This window comes from Apteryx rowi, unplaced genomic scaffold (assembly GCF_003343035.1).
Source record: "Apteryx rowi isolate R43461 unplaced genomic scaffold, aptRow1 scaffold_823, whole genome shotgun sequence".
Lineage (NCBI taxonomy): Eukaryota > Metazoa > Chordata > Aves > Apterygiformes > Apterygidae > Apteryx > Apteryx rowi.
In genome coordinates, this window is record NW_020451120.1 from 187,251 (window position 1) to 207,258 (window position 20,008).

At 37.2% G+C, this 20,008-nt stretch overlaps 2 protein-coding genes across 14 annotated transcripts in view; one reads left to right on the forward strand and one right to left on the reverse strand.

Annotated features, from left to right (window-relative positions):
- Positions 1-20,008, forward strand: part of CTPS2 (CTP synthase 2) — a 79,140-nt gene that overhangs the window by 23,742 nt on the left and 35,390 nt on the right. For all 13 annotated transcript variants that reach the window (XR_003257475.1, XR_003257478.1, XR_003257476.1 and 10 more), the window contains 4 exons: positions 1,133-1,221; positions 2,006-2,100; positions 3,016-3,078; positions 3,643-3,686. Coding sequence is in view for 8 of the 13 variants with exons in the window: in XM_026089603.1 (XP_025945388.1) it covers positions 1,133-1,221; positions 2,006-2,100; positions 3,016-3,078; positions 3,643-3,686 (291 nt within the window). In the remaining 5 variants the exon portion in view is untranslated. The remainder of the gene's footprint in view (positions 1-1,132; positions 1,222-2,005; positions 2,101-3,015; positions 3,079-3,642; positions 3,687-20,008) is intronic.
- S100G (S100 calcium binding protein G) lies at positions 9,167-11,321 on the reverse strand. Its single transcript, XM_026089611.1, has 2 exons — positions 11,190-11,321; positions 9,167-9,280 (listed from the first exon to the last, which is right to left on the reverse strand). The coding sequence occupies exons 1-2, from the start codon at positions 11,319-11,321 to the stop codon at positions 9,167-9,169; spliced, it is 246 nt and encodes an 81-aa protein (XP_025945396.1).

Sequence of the window (20,008 nt, forward strand, 5' to 3'; positions counted from 1 at the left end):
TAATTCTGAATAGTGTCTTATACTGGCAGTTGCACAGTGGAAAATTTTTATGATATGTAAATAACTCTTTTTAGCAAAAACATGGAAGACACCAAGTCTAGCATCCACATACCTGAATGCTGAAATGTATGATGTTCCTAAAAGTGATAAATGTGCTGGCTCAATATGTTTGACAAGGAAACCAGAATTAATTTTAAGTGTAATTATTTTCTTCCTCCAACCACCCAGCATGATAAACTATCCTTTTAGTCTATCTGTACTATCCTGTTAGTATAGAATAATAACTATTTATGAATGTTGTTACTCTGTTGCATTTTTTGATACCTTTTGGAGTATGGAAAAAGTAGAAAATATTTGCTAGAAGGCAATCCTATCATATCTGGAAAACTTCAGACAATTTTTTCCTCGATTTCATTTCTCTGCACACAAATGAGTTCTGTCAGTCCAGATGATTTATTTTTTATGGTGGATGGCCTACAGCAAGATGTTATTAATTAAGTTATTCTCAGAAAAAGACTGTGTCAAAGCCAGGAATCAAACCGGAATCTTTTGTCCTCAATGCGGTACTTAACCACCTAGTCATTTGCTCTGTTTGTACCTCTGGAGCCATGTTTGTTAATGGCAATAGAGACTAATGCAAGATCTCTGGTAGATCATATAATGAGGCTGGCTCCCTCTGTACAGTTAATGTTTTCAAGTTAATCCACAGTAGTGCCTTTCTTGCAGGCTAGACATTCTAGGTTTATCTAGTTTTACAATAACATTAAATAAATTGTGGCACCCAAGAGCTGTGAAAGTGAACACCCTGACCACATCCCAGTTGGATGTCAGGATAAGGTTGGCACCATCCCTCAGTTGGTGCCTTGATTTCCATAGGAAGCAGATCTGGGCAGCTGTAGAGCACTCTGACAAGTCTGCTTGCCTGGAGAGTAGGAGAATGAGGACTGGAGACAGGCAGCACTTTCAAGCCACATGCATACTGGGTCTTCATTGTAGTTGTTACAGGTCTACTGGAAAATTCACTTGAAAAATGTAGTAGATTTGTCTTAATGCTATAGAAGTTGGTTATACAGTGTATGCTGCTTTTTCTGTGGAAGGAAGTACTGTTTTACTGCATATTTTTCTTTCTTAGTACATAGACTCAATAGATCTTGAACGTTCTACAGAAGTTGAGAACCCAGTGAAGTATCACCAGGCATGGCAAAAGCTGTGCAAAGCAGAGTAAGTGGCATCAGGTATTCTGTATACCAAATGCGGACTGTGATTTAATTTACATGATGTAAAATGCTTCAGTGAAACATTTCTCAGTGCATCCAAACTTGTGTTAGTTACGGAAAGAGATGGACTTGTATGGTGATAAGCATCAGACATAGCAAATTGTAGTGTTAGGCTGTATCCTCAAACTCTGTTTTAATCTCTTTAGACAAATTACAGTGTTTTGGATAGCTAGGCAAAATACTTTCTTTAGAGTGCAGATCAGTTGTCAATAATTTTTCTTTGTCAACATGCGTCACAGTAAAAGGCAGTTAGATAACAGCTGTGTTTGGACTAGTAAATGCTTGTGACACTTGGCAAACCTCTTCTTTTGAGTGTCATCATTGTCAGAATTTCAGTTTGTATATGTGAAGGGATGTTATCAGTTACCAAAATGCATTCATTTATTTAGATTTACTTAATAGCCATCAGATTTTGCTGTTAAGATCCTAAAGTGATGAATATATAGCTGGTTTATTTAAGCAATGTGAATTTTGCCGTGAAGGATGAGGTTGATCAGATGAGAACTAGGATGGGAAGATGAGACAGAAGTCTCTAAATTTAGATCTATATTCTGTGTACTCTGCATGGTAATACAAAACAGGCATGTCCATGTTGAATTGAGGAATTGGAATGTATTTCTTGCACTGTGCTTGCTTTATTGAAACCTGAAGATCTTTCTTCTTGCATGGACTTCTTTTGCTGGCTTGATTTTACATGTTGGTCACTTTATATTTGGCTCTCATTACAGTGGCATTCTGGTCCCAGGAGGGTTTGGAATTAGGGGAACAGAAGGCAAACTCCAAGCTATCTCCTGGGCAAGAACAAAGAGAAAACCTTTTCTTGGTAAGATAATGAAGGTTGGAAATTATTGTGTTTTGGAGATGTATAGCAAGCTAATTGATCTGATTTTTAAAAACTGTATAGTTGTAAAAAGCAAACAAACATCTGCTAGAACAATTGAGAAGGCTTATTAAATGATGTGGTCAGTGAGTAAAATGAACTATAGTAGGGAAGGATCCTGTCTTGTGGAAGTAGGTGTCCTGTTGTGAATATCTGCCTTGTAAGGAATGCCTGTGGTCATGTACTACGGTGTTGTACAAGGAAGGAAGAAAAACTCTCCCCTCCTCAAAGGCTTTATTTGATGTTTTATCTAGAAAATCATTCCTTCTCAATATAATTAAAACAGCATCATTACAGTTTTAATCAGTGTACACAAAACATAGATCTCTATGTACACATTTGTTWTATTAAATAATTTATGTTGATTTAGTGATATATCTTATTGTGGTAACATCCAAAGAACCCATCTGGCCTATGAACTGTGCTGTTTGTGTAAATGCCTCTGAAGCTTTGGTTCCTGCTTTAGATTTTTTATAATTTTATAAGTAATAGTGACTACTTTAGCTAGTTGCCAAAGCAAAATTTGAATTTGGACATACTGAGGCTTTCGGCTTTTATTTAGCTTTACAGTAATTATTGCTAAAATAGACGGGAAGAAAAAAAACAATATTTTTAAAAGGGCTTAAAGCACATAATTATGTCACATATATTCACAGTATGCCAGGTCTGAATTCTTCCAAGTGCAGATTTTACATTGACCAACCATTTTTGTTGTTTTAACTTTTTGGAAAGTTTGTGTATATACACTGGGTACCAAGATTTCTGAACAAAAAGTCAAGTTTAAGACAGAACGGCGAGTACTTTGTCAGTCCTGCTCTTTATCTTGTTAAATTCTGGGGGTTTTGTTTCCTCTTACAGGAGTTTGCTTGGGAATGCAATTAGCAGTTGTGGAGTTTGCAAGAAACTGTTTAAACTGGAAAGGTGAGCTCTGTATGCTAGCATGGATAGGATTTGTTTAGAAGAGATTTTGTTCTATATGTGCAATGTATATCTATTAATCCATCTAGTATATAGGTTATATGAACTTTAGATGCTTAGTTCAGAATGACCATGTTGCAAGAACTAAGCAGCCTGTGTTACCTTTCTATACAAAGGAATAGGAACTTCTGTTATGCAGGTTGCCTGAAACCTGCTCTTTGGTCTCAGAAGTGTAGGTGAAAGTGTATTTAAAGTTAACCTCTATAGTCTTTCTCTGGAGCATGTGGGTGGTTTAGAGGAAAAAGTGAGATGTGGTTTTCTTATTTACCTTTGCATTCTTTCATTGTTCGGAGTGGTCAAACCATAGCAGTTGCAGTAGTAGTGACTGAGATCATATGCTCCCTATGGTTGCTTCAAGAGTGCTGCAGCATGTGTAGTATTTCCATCTATGAGGTTGTAGCTGGAAATGCACACAAGCCCTAAAATGCCCCAGAACTGTTCTGGTGAGTCTGTAGTGCCTGTAGGACAATGGAAATGTATTATATTTGTTTTGAACTTCTGTTTCAGATGCAAATTCTACAGAATTTGACCCTGACACAAAAAACCCTGTTGTAAGTACTGGTTTTTCTCCTGCATATGTTTTGTGAGCATACTCTTGTATTAAAATGTAGTTACCTCTGTTTAAATTGAAGACTATCTAGGTATTTTATGTGTTAGGACATGCATAGATGTCCACTGTCCTTATTCAGTAGTGTTTAAAAGGTGCTTTCTTTTGCATAGTCCCTTGCATTCACCTGCTCATATCTGGAGTTTGACATAGGTTTTTTTTGTAATTTTTGTAATAATTTCCTTGGTTGTAGACCAGTCTTGGGAGTAGAGAATAATGATCAGGTTGGCTTTACTAGAGAATGAAATATAAAGGGAAGCTGGAAAGTGCAGAACAAAGCTATTATCAAAATAAAAATATAAGTTAAAAAAAAAAAAAAAGAGAGATATGGAAAGCTGTTGAAAAATTCTTGTATTTCCTTTATATAAATAGGCAGTACTTTTCTTTCCAAAATGCATCTTGCAGTCGTTTTGAGAAAAATTTCAATGCTGTAGATTTGATAGGGCTCTCTGTGTGGTATGCCAGTGGTGGTATTTTAGACTGGAGTTTTTCCAGATGTTTCCTAGTTCAGGAGAGCATGATATAGCATTCTTATAATGGTAAAACTTGCAAATGATCTGTAAGAGAGAGTTTTTGAGAAAATGAAAAAGAATAAAAAACTACATGTGGAAAATGAGGTAGTATCTTACTGTAAGATGTAAACCTCTGTTTTAGTGATTAATTAGTGGATTGCTCATGATAAACTACTGTTTCTGTATCCATTTTCTTCAAAGGAGTTTTGGGGGTTTTGAAAGTAAAAATATGTTTTTGTCTCATCTGCTTAGTTTGCAAAGTGCAAATAGGAAAGTTTTAAAGCATTTGACCTGTTTGCCAATGTTGTTTCCATGTATTTTTATGCATAGTGGGAGAGATAATCTAGTCTGAACTTGAAGGTAAATTAGAGACCTTTGGAGCTTTAGTCAGTATGAGACATGCAGCTAAAACTTGGTGGGGTTTGGAAAGGTTCTCAGATGGACAAAAATAAACTTAAATTTGATGCCAAATGCAGTGGTTTTGGTATTGGAAGAGGTCTTTTTCTTTGCCCTTCTTGAGTATATTAGAGAACATACCTTTTCTTTGAAAGGGTCAACTTGGTAATAGCAATATATTGTAAAATATGGAAGATTTTGAAAACTTACTGCAAATTTTTGGGTAGCAGGAAGGTTAGTACAGAGGGTTGATTCTGGGACATCTTTGGCTGTAGTCCTTTTTAGTGCCAGTTTTAGATGCACAGGATATTCCACTGTTGCTGGGTAGGAGAGAGCAGCATTTCTTATTCTGTCAATACCATATGTTTATTCACTTCACCCACTAACTAAAAAGTGACATCTGCAGTTTTTAAAGATATTTAGCCTTGGTTTGAAACATGGAAGCCTGTCTGCTGAAGTCCTACTGGCAGTTTCTTCTGTTATTACAGTAATAGTAGTGTGTATTAGTACAGTAACTTATATCTAGGGGAAAATTTTTATTGCATAAGTAATTGACTGAGTGATTAGCAGTTTGCATTTTAGGACAAGCAAGATTTATATGTTATAGAGAAAATTATGTGGACATAAAATAAAATAATGGAATGAATGTATGTGTCATGGAAGATTAATGCAGTGTGTACAATTGAAGCAATATGCTTGCAATATATATAACAGATATTCTTTTGTTCCAAGGAAGTGAAATTGGTGATTACCAGTCATGTTTCAGCATCTTGATTTGACCTTTGACATCTTAGTTCTGGGTGGGAAACAGCTGTAAATTGTTCTAAGGGGGAAATTTGCACTATCAATAATTATAACTTGTAAATGATCTGTTTTAGTAGAGTCCATGTTGTGCTGAAAAGTATTTAGGTATTATTATTCATAATAATAAATCAATAAAAATGGTTGAAAGAGAAATAGATTAATGGAGCTTATGAACTATTGAGATGATGTAGATGTTTCATTATCCATGAAAGCTGATTGGAAACACCATTATCAGCACTGATAATATCCTGTGATGCCACTGTGTGACTCATCTGAGTGCTAACTTAGGACCAAAACAGTGTTTTTTTGGTTCCTGCTCCTTTGGAAACTGGAGAGGGAGAGGAAAGGCATGGGTGAAGCAGCAGTTGTATTTCCTGTTATTTTTAAGAAAAAGAAAAAAAAAAAGTTCAAATATGCAGTTTGGCAGGGAGACTCAGGGGCAACCAAAGAATATGCAACTTCTTGCCTCTTTTCTTCATTTGCTAAACATTCAAATACATACAACTGTACATACCAAAATTAATAGATTTTATTTCAAAGTACATTTAAAAAAATCTTGGTGTACTTGCTGCATTATTTGTCTTTTGATTTTGAATCTCTGAAAGTTGTTTTCACCCTTTGCTATGCATCTGTGGAAACTTGAAACTTTTTTTTTTATTAAAAACAAAACTGATGTCATGTCATCATGTGACTCAGAATTACATGGGGGAAATATAAATATTGCAAGAACTGTGACTGGCATGAGAAATGACGTTATTTGTAACTCTTCTCAACTAAAACGGCACATGTTATCGTACTGCAAATAACATTGTCTGTATTAGGATAAAGTTGTTGAGTATTGTAAAGGTTTTTGTGTGATGAGGTAGCTGTTGTGACTTGTTCTGTTCTGAACAATCATGAGTACACAGCTACACATGCAGATGTAGTGAGTTGCCTATAACACTAATGACCTGTATTATTTTAGCTGTTCACCTATTTCTTGTTTTATTGACTATTATTACAAGAATGATAGTCAATCTGGATTCTGCAAAAGCATCCATGAGTCACTTTCTACAGGAGGGAAACCTGTATAACCCGTTTTGCTTGTTTTGGGGAATACTCATAGAAATTATATTGGTGTACAAATGACTGCAAGTATTTTAGAGTTGAGATTTAACATGCTGAGACAAAGAAGATGGAAATTAATGTCTTACTGATGTAAAATATAGCCAAAATKTTGTTTTAAACAAAATACTAGAGGAAACAATGTTCTGAAATATGAATACCTATGTAATGAAAACTTAGAGGAAATACAACGTAGAATTTGAAAATATTTTTAAGATGTGGATTATAAGCTGTGTCTGAGAGATTTGAAATCTGATATTTTTGTGATAGATTGGAGTTATTTATATAGGCTTAAATTAAAAGTGTGTACTCTGAAGAAAAAACAATGAGCTTCAATTTGACAGTGTTTTTCAGTACTCACCAGAGCGTACATGTTATAGTGATAGAATATCAATTTAAGGTTTTGGGTCCAATTTTTCTTTAATATAGGTTTGATTTCAATAGGGAAAATGGTATATGAGGGCACAGGTATATGAGCACTGATCACAGTCCCCCAAATTCCTGATCTCGGCTTAGCTGATTATTTGAAGGTCATGTTGTGTTATATATTCTTAAGCTTCCTGCTCCRCTTTCCAGCCTTTTGGATAATAATGATAGGTAAATTATTATTGTGCTTTGCTGTGAAGAAAACTCTTCTGAAAAGTAATGCATCAGCTTGAGAGTAATGTTTAGTATGAATTTTATGTTGCAAATGATCATTTTTAGATTTTCTTTTAAGAGTGGACTCTGTATAGTGCGCAAACTGCCAGAGAACTTGATTTACTGGGTGGCAGAACAAAGTGGTTTTTTTTTTTGTTTTGTTCCATATCCCTCCTCTTTTCTGTTCCCTTTCTCTACTATTAAACTTTGATTTTTCATTTTTCTGATGAGGCTTTTCATTATGTTCTTTGTCAGTTTTATTGTAACTGCATCTGATATTGTTCTTGCGAAAATGAATATTTCTGGAGATAATTCTAACTTTATTTTTTTAAGATGCTAATTTTAATTGTGACTATGGTTCTTCACAGCCTATTGCATCTTGCGTAGGGTGATGAAATTTCAGATACTACACTGAGTAAAATAAGTACTTTTTCTATAAATTCTAGAAATTGTGCAGAAATAGATTTTGCCAGTAGGTGACACTGTCATAACATGCTTGTTTCCTGATGCCCTGTTTTTCTATTCAGAATGTCAGTATAACCTGATTGAACTCAGAAATTTCTAATATTGTTTAATAGATGAAAAGGAACCGATGTGCCACTCATGCAAAAACACCTCTTGTAGTTCTGTGGTATTACTTATGTGTGTTGAGTTGCTAAAGGAGATGTGGAAGTAAATGCTTGTGTGGTATACATAGATTTGAAATCAAAATATATTGTTAATTTAAGACAAATAAAAATGTCCTCATAACATACAAAAAAGTAGTCAGTATTATGATTTTTTTTTTTCCTTAAAGAAACATAAGCTACAGAAATAGTGGAAGGATTTGTGTAGAAGTATGGTCCAGTAGTCTGTTTGAACACTCATGCTATCATGTTTGAATCTCATAACCTTTGAGGTTTCTGTCCATGCAGCACTGATGTGAAGTAGGAAGTGCTTTAATCCTTACTTTATAGAGGGGATGGGAACACTGATATGGAGTCTCTAATGCACTTGATACTCTCTGCAATTAATTTGAATCTTTAAGTCCTCTGAGGATCTGAGCCTAACTGATTTATCAGGGTAATGAATGATGTTGGTGTTAAAATTCAGTCCACAGTTTCAAGCTCTATGGTAGCATTAGTGTCTGATCCACTGTATTACTTTTCTTCAAAGTCTACTTTCTTCGTTTTTTCTTCTTTCTCACTAACTTCTTAATAAAGTAAATAATGTAGTAATATAATAAAGTAAGTAAAGTAAATAAAATCCCATGAATTATATTGAAAACTCATGTGTCTCTGGGAATTATGCAATGAAAAGGTTAAAACTGTGCCAAATGTAGTGAATGTTTTAATTTGAAGCAGCTTAGTTCCTATACATACCTATGTATTAACAGTTACAAGAGTCATAACAAAAGCAACCTGTTGCTTTTAAAGGGGAATGTATACTTAGATGAATATAACTTGAAACCAACATGGAATATTGCAGTCATCATACTTAATAAAGTGTGTTTTCAACAGTGTAGCAATACTATAAGTGTTTTAAAAATTTGAACTGTTTACCATATGGAAATGTCTCCTGATGTGCATGATGAAACTGAACTGGGCAGAGTATTAGATAGTGTGCACTAGAGGACAGTCTCCAAATGGAATGATATATCTTCTTCCATTGTACGTTTTTTATGAAGACATTTCATTTGCATTGCTCTAGAGGTCGAGATAATAACTCACTCCAGTAACATTTTTGTAGTGTGAAATAAAAACACATAGTTCTGCACTAATTGGGAAGCAGCTTAGCTGGAAAGCACTGGATAGCCAACATGCAAGGAAAACAATATAAAACTAATCCATTATATGTCAAATACATCTTTATTTTTTGTTTTTTATTATCACAACAAGGAAATCTGTGAGTGCAGGTGTATGTATACTGTATATGAACACCAGGTTTTTCTCCTTTCAAAGCAGTGATACTTCTYGTTCTTGCAGATGCCTTACTGTCCTGTACCAGTTATCTTTTTTATAAGCATCACAAACTCATCAAAGGTGACACTTCCATCATTATTTTTGTCCAGCGATTTAATTAGGTTATCAAGTGAGAATGTATCCTGTTGTTTTTATAGGAAAAGAATAAAAAAAAAAAAGTAAGATCTAAATATATAAATTGCCACAATTGTTTTCCTGAAAGGAATATTGCCAAGAAATGATACAGCCAGTAAAAGTCAGTGTTACGTGAAAATGTTACTGGTAATGTTGTGTTTACCAGTTTTACTGGTTAAACTAGAAGTACAGTGCTTGCCATCACCTGCCAAAACTGTTAACAAAAATAGAGTAACCATTTGAGAAGTATGAGCTATTTTCTGCCTCTCACTTGACATTTCAATGTGTGAATGCAACCTGATCATTCTTAAAATGTAAGCTATACTATCAAGAAATTCACATACATCAGTGGAAAAAGCCAGTGCACCTGTCATAGCCAAACCACAAGTATTACTTGGGCAGGGTACTTCAGTCTCATGTAGGTAAATTTGATTTGGGTTACATTACAGAAATGAGGAAGCGGAGCAGGTAGAACAGCTGCAGCATGCACGTAATCATGTTTAAAAACTAATATGCAATACCACCCACTGCTTTTATTAGATACTAATGCAGAGCCCACATAGACTATTTAAAAACATGTTGCTACTTTCAGTAGGCTTTGGACCAGGACTTGAGAATCTCTTTTCCTCCCCTTTCTCTCTCTTTGCTAGGAATATTGTGCTTGCTCTTGCAAAATTCTTTGCTGATGTATTAAAATCTACTATAGATTATTAACTCCTTTTATTCATCGTGTCTGGGAAGAGTGCATGTAATATTCTGATGCAGCAAGTATTCTGATTATGTCCCTGAGCAAGCTAGTTCACAAAATAATATAAAGACAGTTTTGATTATAATTTAAATCTTTAAACTGTTTTCTTTCTTTGTGCTGATGTTTTTATGTTTGTGTATGTTTTGCAATGTCCTTCCCTACTTTATGTTGATCTGTTGTGGTGCCATATATTTCTGCGAACTGAGCAGAAGGCAGATGGTGTCTAACATCCAGATGAAAAAGATGAGTATTTCTTTTTCTGAACGTTGGCTTTTCACCAAATCTAGATTAGTTTTTGTCCTGGGCTGAAATGTCTGCAACCAATATGCAAAGCAGTATCTTTCTGAATTTCCCATTGTATTTCCTATTAATTTGGGAGTTAACTTTGCAAATAATTTTTTTTTGAAAAGAGGAAAAAGACTTAGTTTTTTTCTTTTCTTTTTTTTTTTTAATTTACCACTTCGTGTTAGTGAAATGACTAAACTGAATTACTGTTGTTCTCAAAATACTGGTGTTTCCATTGAACTCCAACTTCTTTCAGACCTTTAGTAAAAATTGCTTTCATCAGTCGTATGTGTAGTATTTACATAGTATTTAAGGATTTGTCTAGCAAAGGAATCTAAATTCAGGAAAGGTCTGGCAAAGCATATTTATGAAGTCAGAATCAAGATTTTTTTCTGGTGCTGTGAAATGTGTATTTCTCTCTCTAGCTGAAATGCTTGGTGGCATCTCTTTTCTTTAATTGACATCTTTCTCCAATGGCAAACCTTTAATTTTGTGAAGATGGGAACCTAATCTAGATAGAATTTGACTTATATGCAGTACTTTTAAACTTGCCCTACAAGATACATTATTTAGACTGGAGCAAAAAATCTTTTATATGACTCAGATGCATTATTCTAGGTGAAATTTGGCTGACATAAAAAGTTTCTTTGATTTTTGCATTTCATAGAGCTTTGTTATAAAATCCCTACTTGGATATCTGTTTGGAGCTACTGCTCATTAATATGAATAAAGTTTCATAAACCTACCCTTATTTAAGGATTAGTAATGGAGTTAGTGAAATCAGGTGGGGCACAATTACCTGCCTTGCAACAGCATTACCTTTATTTCCTTTTTCCTACCCATTTCCTAGGAAGAACAGTGAATATGAAAAGAGTGAGACCTACCTTCAGGTACTGTGCAAATTGATTCTGAAGCAAATTTTTCAGTCCACCAATGGACAGTGCACTGGTGCTACCCTCCATCAAAGCATATTGGGTGAAATACTTCAAAAGGTTATCATTGAGTAAATGTTCCATGTTCCTCTGATGCTGTCCTGAAGAATAACTGAAAACAAAGCAGACAGTAACAATTCTGTACATCAAAATGTTTTGGAAATACCTCTGATGCCCAATTCATTGCATTACCAACAATGTGAAATGATAAATATTTTAGTTAGAGGATAAAGAGCTTTTCTCTGTAAAACTAGTTCAACTCTCACAGAAGAAAAAGAATTAAATTAGGATCAAAGATTTGAAATACGCAATACGTTTAGATCAGGCTTACCTCACTTGAAAAATCCAGAGCCTTCAAATGTATCCAGCAGAAGTGAGAGTCTGAAGGTTGGAGCTACCTTTATAGTTGCTTGCATACTCCAGCTCCACCCTGATTATGAAACTAGCTTTTAGTCAGTGCACTAGTTTTATTGTTTTTTAATAGGCAAAGGAATAGGGTACTTGAGCAGTAGGTATAAGTAATTTTTTTAACACTGAAATGGGTCACTATCAGCATACACCAGTGCACTTGATATAGGCTTCCCTGGTCTTTACAGGCCATCCTGGAGAGGTTTTCTCTCTTCAATTTGTGTATTTTGCACTTCAAGATGTGCCATACCCAAAGTAGCCTGAAAAAGGCTTCTATAGAGATATGCATAGCATTTGTTATTATAATAGACATTTAGAAAATAGTAAATATAGATTTGTTCAAAAAAACCCCCAACAAACAGGTTTATATCTTAAATACAAACATGCCACTTGCCCTTTGCATGAGCTGTTAGTCACCAATGCCAAAGCTTGTTCCTCTCCAACTTTTGTGTTGTTTTTTTAGCACAGGAGAACGCTGAAGGTGTTCTGAGATAAAATTGTGGTTGCTAATATTAAGAATCAAAACACTCCATGATGTGAATGGAAAAAACACGAGCCATTTCAAATGGGAAAGGTGAATCCAAGGTACTGAAAAACTATTCCTTTTTGGGAGCACCTTCATAACTGATTATCATGTTCTGTGGGTTCTGAAATCATGATGGTTTGTGGGGCATTTTTAGCGATATTCTGCCTAAGTGGCTGATGCTTCGTGACCCAGCAGAGGGTGAAGTACTGCAGCTATTTTTGCGAAGTGTGATGGATTGCTGGTTCTGACTGTGGGTTCTGCCTGATGTTATTCACAATTGTTTCTTGGTGCTTGGCTCCAGGCCCACCAGCTAGATATTTCACCCTGTGCTTCMCTTATTGAGAAAATTTTATAGCTCTACAGAGTCAAGAGCTTTGTGGGTATGTAGGATATGGATGGGTTGAGAGGTTTGTGGAGCTAGTAGGGGTTTTCCTGAGAAGACTATAGGCAAACTTTGCTAGATGAGCCACATGTATGTACACCTTGCATTAGTAGCTTTTTTGCATTTCATTTCCTAAAGAATCATGGAGAACAGAATTGTAAGGGCCCTCCAGAGATCATCTAATTCATTCTTTCTCTTCCACCAAAGTGGGATTGCTGGTATCGATGTTGAATGTTTGCTAAACCTATTCTTAAGTGCCTTAAGGAAGAGGGACTCCACCTCCCTTATCTGGTCCATTCCCCGTGGTTCCTTGTCCTCACTGTTAGAAAGTCCTGCTAATGTCTGAATTCTTTGCTGCACTTAAGCCCTTTACTTTTTCTGTCTCCAGAGACAAGGAGAACAGACTATTGTCTTCCTTCCTAAAATGGCCTTTGACATCCTGGAGAAGTCCCCTGTCCTTTCCTKTTTTGGTTCAGAAATTCTAGCTAGTTCAGTCTTCCTTTGGGAGTCCTGCTTCTTAGGCCTCTTGATCTCTTTACTTTCTCCAGTTGGTTGACATTCTCCTTGAGATGCTGTGTCCAAAGTTACACAGCTTGTTCACTACTCTGAAGGGGTTATCATGGTGCTGCGGGTGTAGATAGTGCCTGAAGCACCTGGTTGATGGAGGGAACCTGTATGTCATTTTGCAGAGAGGTAGCAGGGTGTACTGGTGGCTGGTCTTTCATAGTGGTCACTTTATACTGGGTTTGTTGTGGGGAGGACAAATACACTGATTTCAAATCCAGCATAAAAGCCTAGCATTAGCCTGAGAGTCCAAGATCTGGGGTCAGGCATCCCCAAAACTGTGTCTAATCTAGCTGAGAGAGAAAGCTGGAAACAGACCACCTCCAGCGTTTGTATTTGGCTCAACAGAGAGCCAGGGGTTGTGGCCATCATTGCTAGCAGAACCTCTCCTGCTGTTTCTGTAGCTGGCGGTAGCAGTGCAAGCAAAGTTTGGGAGTCCTTGTCTAGAATTCAGTGTATGGGTTAGAACTGTTCCATATGTCAAATGGGCCGTGAACTGTGTGCTCGTCCATGAGGATAAGATAATCAGAAGCCCTTTGCGCTTCCCTTCTCAGGCTTCCCAACCCCCCCCCCCCCCCCCCAGCCAAAAACAATGTTTCTTTCTCCTTTTGTCAAATCTTCCACTTTTGGTAAATGATGAAATTTTTAGTAGTGGTGCATGAACAGATCATTTGCTAAGGGTCCCGCTCCCCACCTGCTAATTCTGCTTGCCTAATCTTCCACCTGTGGTAGCCTTAAAACACCCACTGCTTTGTCATTCTTGGAAGCAGTGTCAGGAAGCTGGTGTGCTTCATGCATATTGTTGAGGTTACAGTATTTGCAGAACTTTTTTTTAAGTATACAAATTACTTGTCTTTACTTGTACCAAAGACACCTCCCTGCCACTTCTCTTCAAGATGTACTGGCTTAGTAGTAGGGGAATTGAGTTGGATTTTGAGGGATCACTACTCAAGGAATTCAGCACTTTAGCCTTGTTAATTTAATTTGTTCAGTTATGCAGAACAGCATAATTGGTTTTGCTGAAACATCTTCCCATGGAAGTGAGAGATGGGTGTCCAGAAGTTTAGGTGACCTGATCAAGAGTCACACAAGAGTTAAGTTCATCCTCAGATGAATCCATTTTCCTTGGATCAGTCATATTCACAGTGCAGTCACCTATAAGAGGTTAACTGAATGAGACAGTGGCAGAGTTGTACTTTGATCTCCCAAATTCTTATCCTCTTCTCTCTCAATTAGACCACAGTGCCTTGTCCAATGGCTTGTGTGGCATCTCTGAAATCTGCATCAGAATCGACAATAGGATTCAGTTTGACAGGCCCTGGTTCATTGTCTTGGCTGCAGGACCAACCTGTGAGACATAACTGCTATGCTGAATTAGGTATGGAATTTATCCAGCACAACCCAGTGATGGCAGAATAATATCCAGGAGTAAGGAACTGTTGTCACTGTCCAAGAAATTGAACAAAAGTAGGAGAAGATAATATGTCTCTGTTGCCACTGTTAGGTGATGCGTGACTATCAGGCAGCAGCATTTTTCTGTGATGAAGAACAGTGCTTGGTATCAAACTTCAAATGATACCTATGCGAGCTGACTCCCAGTATGGAAGCTGCAGTCCAGATTTGGTTGCAGTGCTTTTGCTGCTCTTTCTTGGATATATGAGTATATGTTGTTCCTGCAGTTTATGACATGGTTCAATTGGATTTGCCCTGGACTAGAGCAATTGTTCTAGCAAGTATCATATCCTTTTGGAATTGACATTTTTATTGTAGCTTAGATGCAAGCCAAAGAAGAAACTAAGCTGGTGATGTGTTGTCAGTTTAAGGGATGCACATCACATGTGTGTCCCTGTGATGACCATATGTCATTTCTTTTTCTGTGATGGTGTCTGCAGATTAAAAATTCACTCAAAATAGTCTGTTGCTCTGAGTGTTCCCCTAGTAAACTCATTTGCTGGCATATTTGAAGACGGCAATTGCAATCACATTAGAGAGTAAGAGAATTCATCTCTGTAGTTGCAGGGTTGACTGAAGTTGGGGCACCACAACTGATGGTAGGAGTGGTGGAGCTATGGCATCATGGTCAGAAGGTCTTGATGCATGTTTAACAATGGATTAAGTGGGATGGTAACTCAGGCACGATCTTTTTTGTTCCTGTGGTAGAGATTGTTACCATCTCTTCCCCCACTCTGCCATCATTGATGGCTGAACAGCATGTGAATCTGTGCTAAATGTACTGGACTATAAACAGGGTTAGTCCACCAATGGATTTCCATTCCATTCACTGACCCTGCTAGAGGGACAGCACTCTGTCGCAGGGGTGGGGCTGACACCTGGGGCAGTTACTGTCTCAGTCATCCTGTTTAATCCTCTACTGATGTGTCAACGCCCTAACCCTCCAGTGTTTTTCCAGCTTCTCAGATGTATTTTGCAGTACTATCACCACTGTTGGAATATGAGACAACTAGTTTAAGGCTAGTTGAGGAACCTCTATGAGACTTATAATTACAGTCTGACTGCAGTATAGAAACATCTGCTGTCAAGGTGAAGTTTTTTATAATTGAGAACATGTATTTGTGGATGTTGTGTATATGGAAAGAAAGAGCAGGGGCTCTTTTGTGCTTAGTGTTCACTTACTTGTACTTGTATGCTGCTTGTGCAGTCTTATTCAGCTGATGTCTAGTTTCCAGACGAAACCCTCTGTTAATTTTGTTATATTCTAGATTGAAAGTGGAGAAAGATGACAAGACAATTTAAATGAGTTAGTCTGGATTAGGGACTATGTGTAGGTATGTTTTCTGATGCAGAGATCTGTCATATAAGAGTGACTTTTCAGTGAGTAAAGCAACAGAGCAGTATTTGTATTGACCCAACACTAGTAGGAAGAATGCACGTTTTTCCATGCCTGTTGTAAAATACCAATCCCCATGCTGCACCAGGAGTTAAATGAGATATATACAGTCATAATTCAGCAAGAATACACCTTTTGAAATGGGTTGTACCAAAGATAATTTGCAAATAGTAAATGGCGAAAACCATGGAGATGCAGATGTCTGTTGCTACCACAGTGTGGGTTCCCCTTGGCTGTAAGGGGATTGGTCATGGCTTGGTGAGTTCTGCAGAGCATCAGTCCTGTAACCACGGTCATCTTTAGACATTTTTGCCCCTTTTGCAAGAAGGAAAAGACATTAAATATGGGGTACTGATAATCAGTCTAGTACATGGGACCTTTTTCAAGGTGTGTGCTGCTAGATGTGGGAGCTCACTCTAGTGCAAATAGGGGAGTTGCGATAAAACTTTCTAACACTGCCAGTAGCATGGATTGTAACTGTGAGAATAGGAGACAAAAGATAAATTTGGAGGTAAGGAACATCCAGTTAAAAAATAATTTTCCTAAAATTATCCAATAATTATGGGTGAGAAGTTCACAGAGAACTGCACTACAGCCACTGTAGAAAACCTGGCATTGCTCCAAGATATGGAACTGTTAGATGAAGTTAGGTGGGTTGTAGAATCCTTTATGTGTCACAGATGATGCATTACTTATGTTAAAATYGCCATTATTTGTAAAGCCTCCAGTGGTGACTGTATAAGGGTTGCCTCATCTCACAAATTAAACTTGAAGTGTATGGGTTATCCTAATGGTGAGGCAGTTTCTTCCAGGCCCGCCCTCATTATACTGTGATGTATACCTAATAATACGTTGAAGGTGTCTCCCTAAACAGGACTGGGTGCGGCTGCTACAGGGATGAACGATTTAATAGAATGCATTGCTTGTACTCAGCTTCACATTGGTGATGTGTTATTCAGTCTAGCTATATGCATCAGCTTTTGCTGTCATATGTACATATCTGGCAGACAAAGTATTACATTGCTGAAGCTCTGTGGGATGTAGATATTCTCATATGCTATATGAGATGTAGTTTTGAGGAAGAGTGTGTTTCAAGAAGAGGGTCTGTCCTTCCACTTACTGAACCTCTCGCTCATGCAGCAGCGCAGGAGGGTCATTACCGCCACAGCTGAAAGTTACAGTTAGAGTAATTACTAAAACTTTTTGTTCCTTTCTAAACTCTGATTTGTTTTAGGAACTTTTAAGAGGACTCAAAAGTGCATAAATCTGCAGTCCAGCAAGGCACATACAAATTTACTGAGTGCGGCAGTTTGCTGAGTTTCAGGTGGGGGGAATGGATCAACTGTAAGTAAGATAATGCTGTACAAGGGGCATTAGGAAGTTTGTTATTTCCCTATTGAGATTAAGTCTTAGCTGTCCTCTGACCTTGGAGATGCCTGGACTCTCTAGATATCAAAGCTATATCTCAGGACACTTCTTCCTCCTGAAAACAAAGTTGACAAGGAGAGGTAGGATCGGGTTGTCCAGTCTATGTTTTCAAAGCATTGCTGCTCTCTACAATGCAAAGCCTGATAGATAGTTCAGAAGAGGTGGATCTAATTAAGAACATGGTCATATAAAGTAGGAATTAGATGGAATTGAAATGCCTAGCCATGAAAACAATAAGAAACTCCTTTGCCCAGCTTCATCCTTGTGCTAAAGATGTCTACATTCCCTAGTACATCATATTCTGCTTTCATGCAAATCCAGAGCTACCCTCTGTGAATGTAGTTATCCAGCACAATCCTATTACTGAGGCAGAAATTTCACATCTGACTGTCTCAGCCCTGGAGAGGACCTAATCCAATATGTATTCGTACAGGTTATCTAATATGGTTTGATAGAATGGGGCCTGACATAACATGCATTAGTGATGTTTTCTTTTAAAAACACATTTAGAACTTGAGTTGACGTTTTGTATAGTGATCTGATAGGTTACTCTAGGTTCTCCTTTTGTGCATGTGGGGAGGATGGGGAATCCTGAGTTCTGGTCTCTCTTTCCAAAGCTATTTTGCCTTTTATGTTAAACAGCAGGAACTGGGAGAGTGATCCTCTCTGTGAGGATTCTGAATTTTTGACCACATGTGCCAGCCTGTACTGCTGAACAAGACAGCTAGCTGTCTTTGTACACTGAGTAGGGAGGATGGGCACTCAGCACAGTTTAAAAAAAAAAAAAGCTCAAGCCCCTAGAAATCAGGACAGTTCTGATAAGACTTCAGTGCTTACAGTGAGCCATAGAACCACTGTGGCCCTGCTGCAGCCGTTCGGGCCTTGCTGCTGAAGTAGGAGGGAATCCAGGAGACAGTGCCACAGTGCAGGTAAAGGTGCTTGTGCTAGGAAGTGACCTCAGCTTACCTCCAGAAACAACTGAGATGGGGAAAACAACAGCAATCATAAGAGGTGCTCTCAGGGAGAAAGAAAGGGTGGTTGTTTTGTAAGGCTAAATCTCTCTGCTCAATTTCTGTGCCTTCAGCACTCTTGTGAGAACGACCAGATCTTGGTCAAGCCTCTCTGACCTAGTCAGACTCAGCAGCACAAAGTGCAGAGACAATGAAATAAAGAACCAGGGTGGTTAGACAGTGGAAGAATAGGGCCAAGAGACTTTAGAGCTCTCCCTTTAGTTCAGAGAAAGAGCTGCTTATTTGCACTGTTTGAGTAACACGACTTGCTAATTCTTGGTCAGAAGTCTGTAACTGTGATATCCTGTGTAAACTCAGATTATTAGCAGTATTCCTGGATATGTTTGGGTATCTTCTTTGACCACATGTAACAAGTACTGAAGATGACATTATGAAGTAATGGCTTTACCTTTTGCAGACAAATCCTGTGTATGTTAGCACCTCTGTATATTGATTTATAGCTATAAAAGATATTCACTGATTTGAATAACTTTTTCAGTCATCTCTGATACGAGAGTTTGGGCCAACAAAAGCAAAAGGCTCTTTGTTTTGTTTTGTTTGTTTGTTTTTTTGTTTTGCAGAGTCAGGCATTGCCCTGGGGCATGAGGAGAACCAAAGATTAAATTAGGAAGAACTAATTAGGCTTGTAAGAAGAGTGGCAATTGTCTTAACTATGAATATTGAGTAGTCAGTTGTCTAAATGTTTTATTTGTAAGCATGGTCCTTTGAAAGAAATGAATCTATAGCTACTTAACATTTTTGTTAAGGGGAAAAAAAGGATAGTCAAGGAAGGATATCACTTGTGTATCTAACTTAATTTTAGCATTTCTAATTAGGTAATGTAGTTACTAAATCAAAGCCAAATTATAATCAAATAAGTAACAGCAGTAGTAGTTTGAAAGTTCTCAGTTCATGAAAATGCATCAAATTATTAGTTTTTATAAATTATAAAACAGAACTTAGAGGTGGATTTGCATTTTGTTATAAATTGAAGTTAGCAAATTATTTGTGTCAGTCATAACTCATCTGCTAGGTGTGCTGATGGGGAAACCAGACATATCAATTAAGTGGAATCTAAGTTCAACCTCAGGGCTAATTTAATTTGTTTTAGATTGGACTTGCGCTCAACACAGGGAAAGGTTTTCCTTTTCTTACTTTTCTGTTATATACAGAAGTTCACAGCTTTCCCATAAAAAGTTACAGTTTTAAGAAGTTTCCTAGGACTCAGAACCAAGAGTGCATTTAAGAAGGATTTTATGAGAAAGTTTTAAGCGTCTTTAGGTTATAAGACCCCAGGTACCTTATGGAGCTCAACCTTAAGGCTAGCAACAATTTGGAATAAACTTGTGTAAGCCAGAGGTACTTGCATGTACTGCATGTCCTATGTATGTCTGAACCCCCAAAACATCAAAGAAGGTGAAGCGTTAGTTTCCCTCTGAGACATTATTAAAGTTGACTTCCAACCATCTTTGCACACTCACCTTTTATTTTCCTTCATTCCTTCCCAAGATTGAAAAGCCATAGTATCTGGCTTTGAAGAATATGGATTTATACATCTGAAATTAATGAAAATGTATATAAAAGAATACACTTGGTGATTATTCT

Bases quoted from the DNA above. Each gene is read 5' to 3' on its own strand.
- S100G (XM_026089611.1), bottom strand. From the start codon at position 11,321: ATGGAACATTTACTCAATGATAACCTTTTGAAGTATTTCACCCAATAT. The intron at 9,281-11,189 runs GTAGGTCTCACT...TAAAAACAACAG, and splicing joins AATTTGCACAGTACCTGAAG to GATACATTCTCACTTGATAA.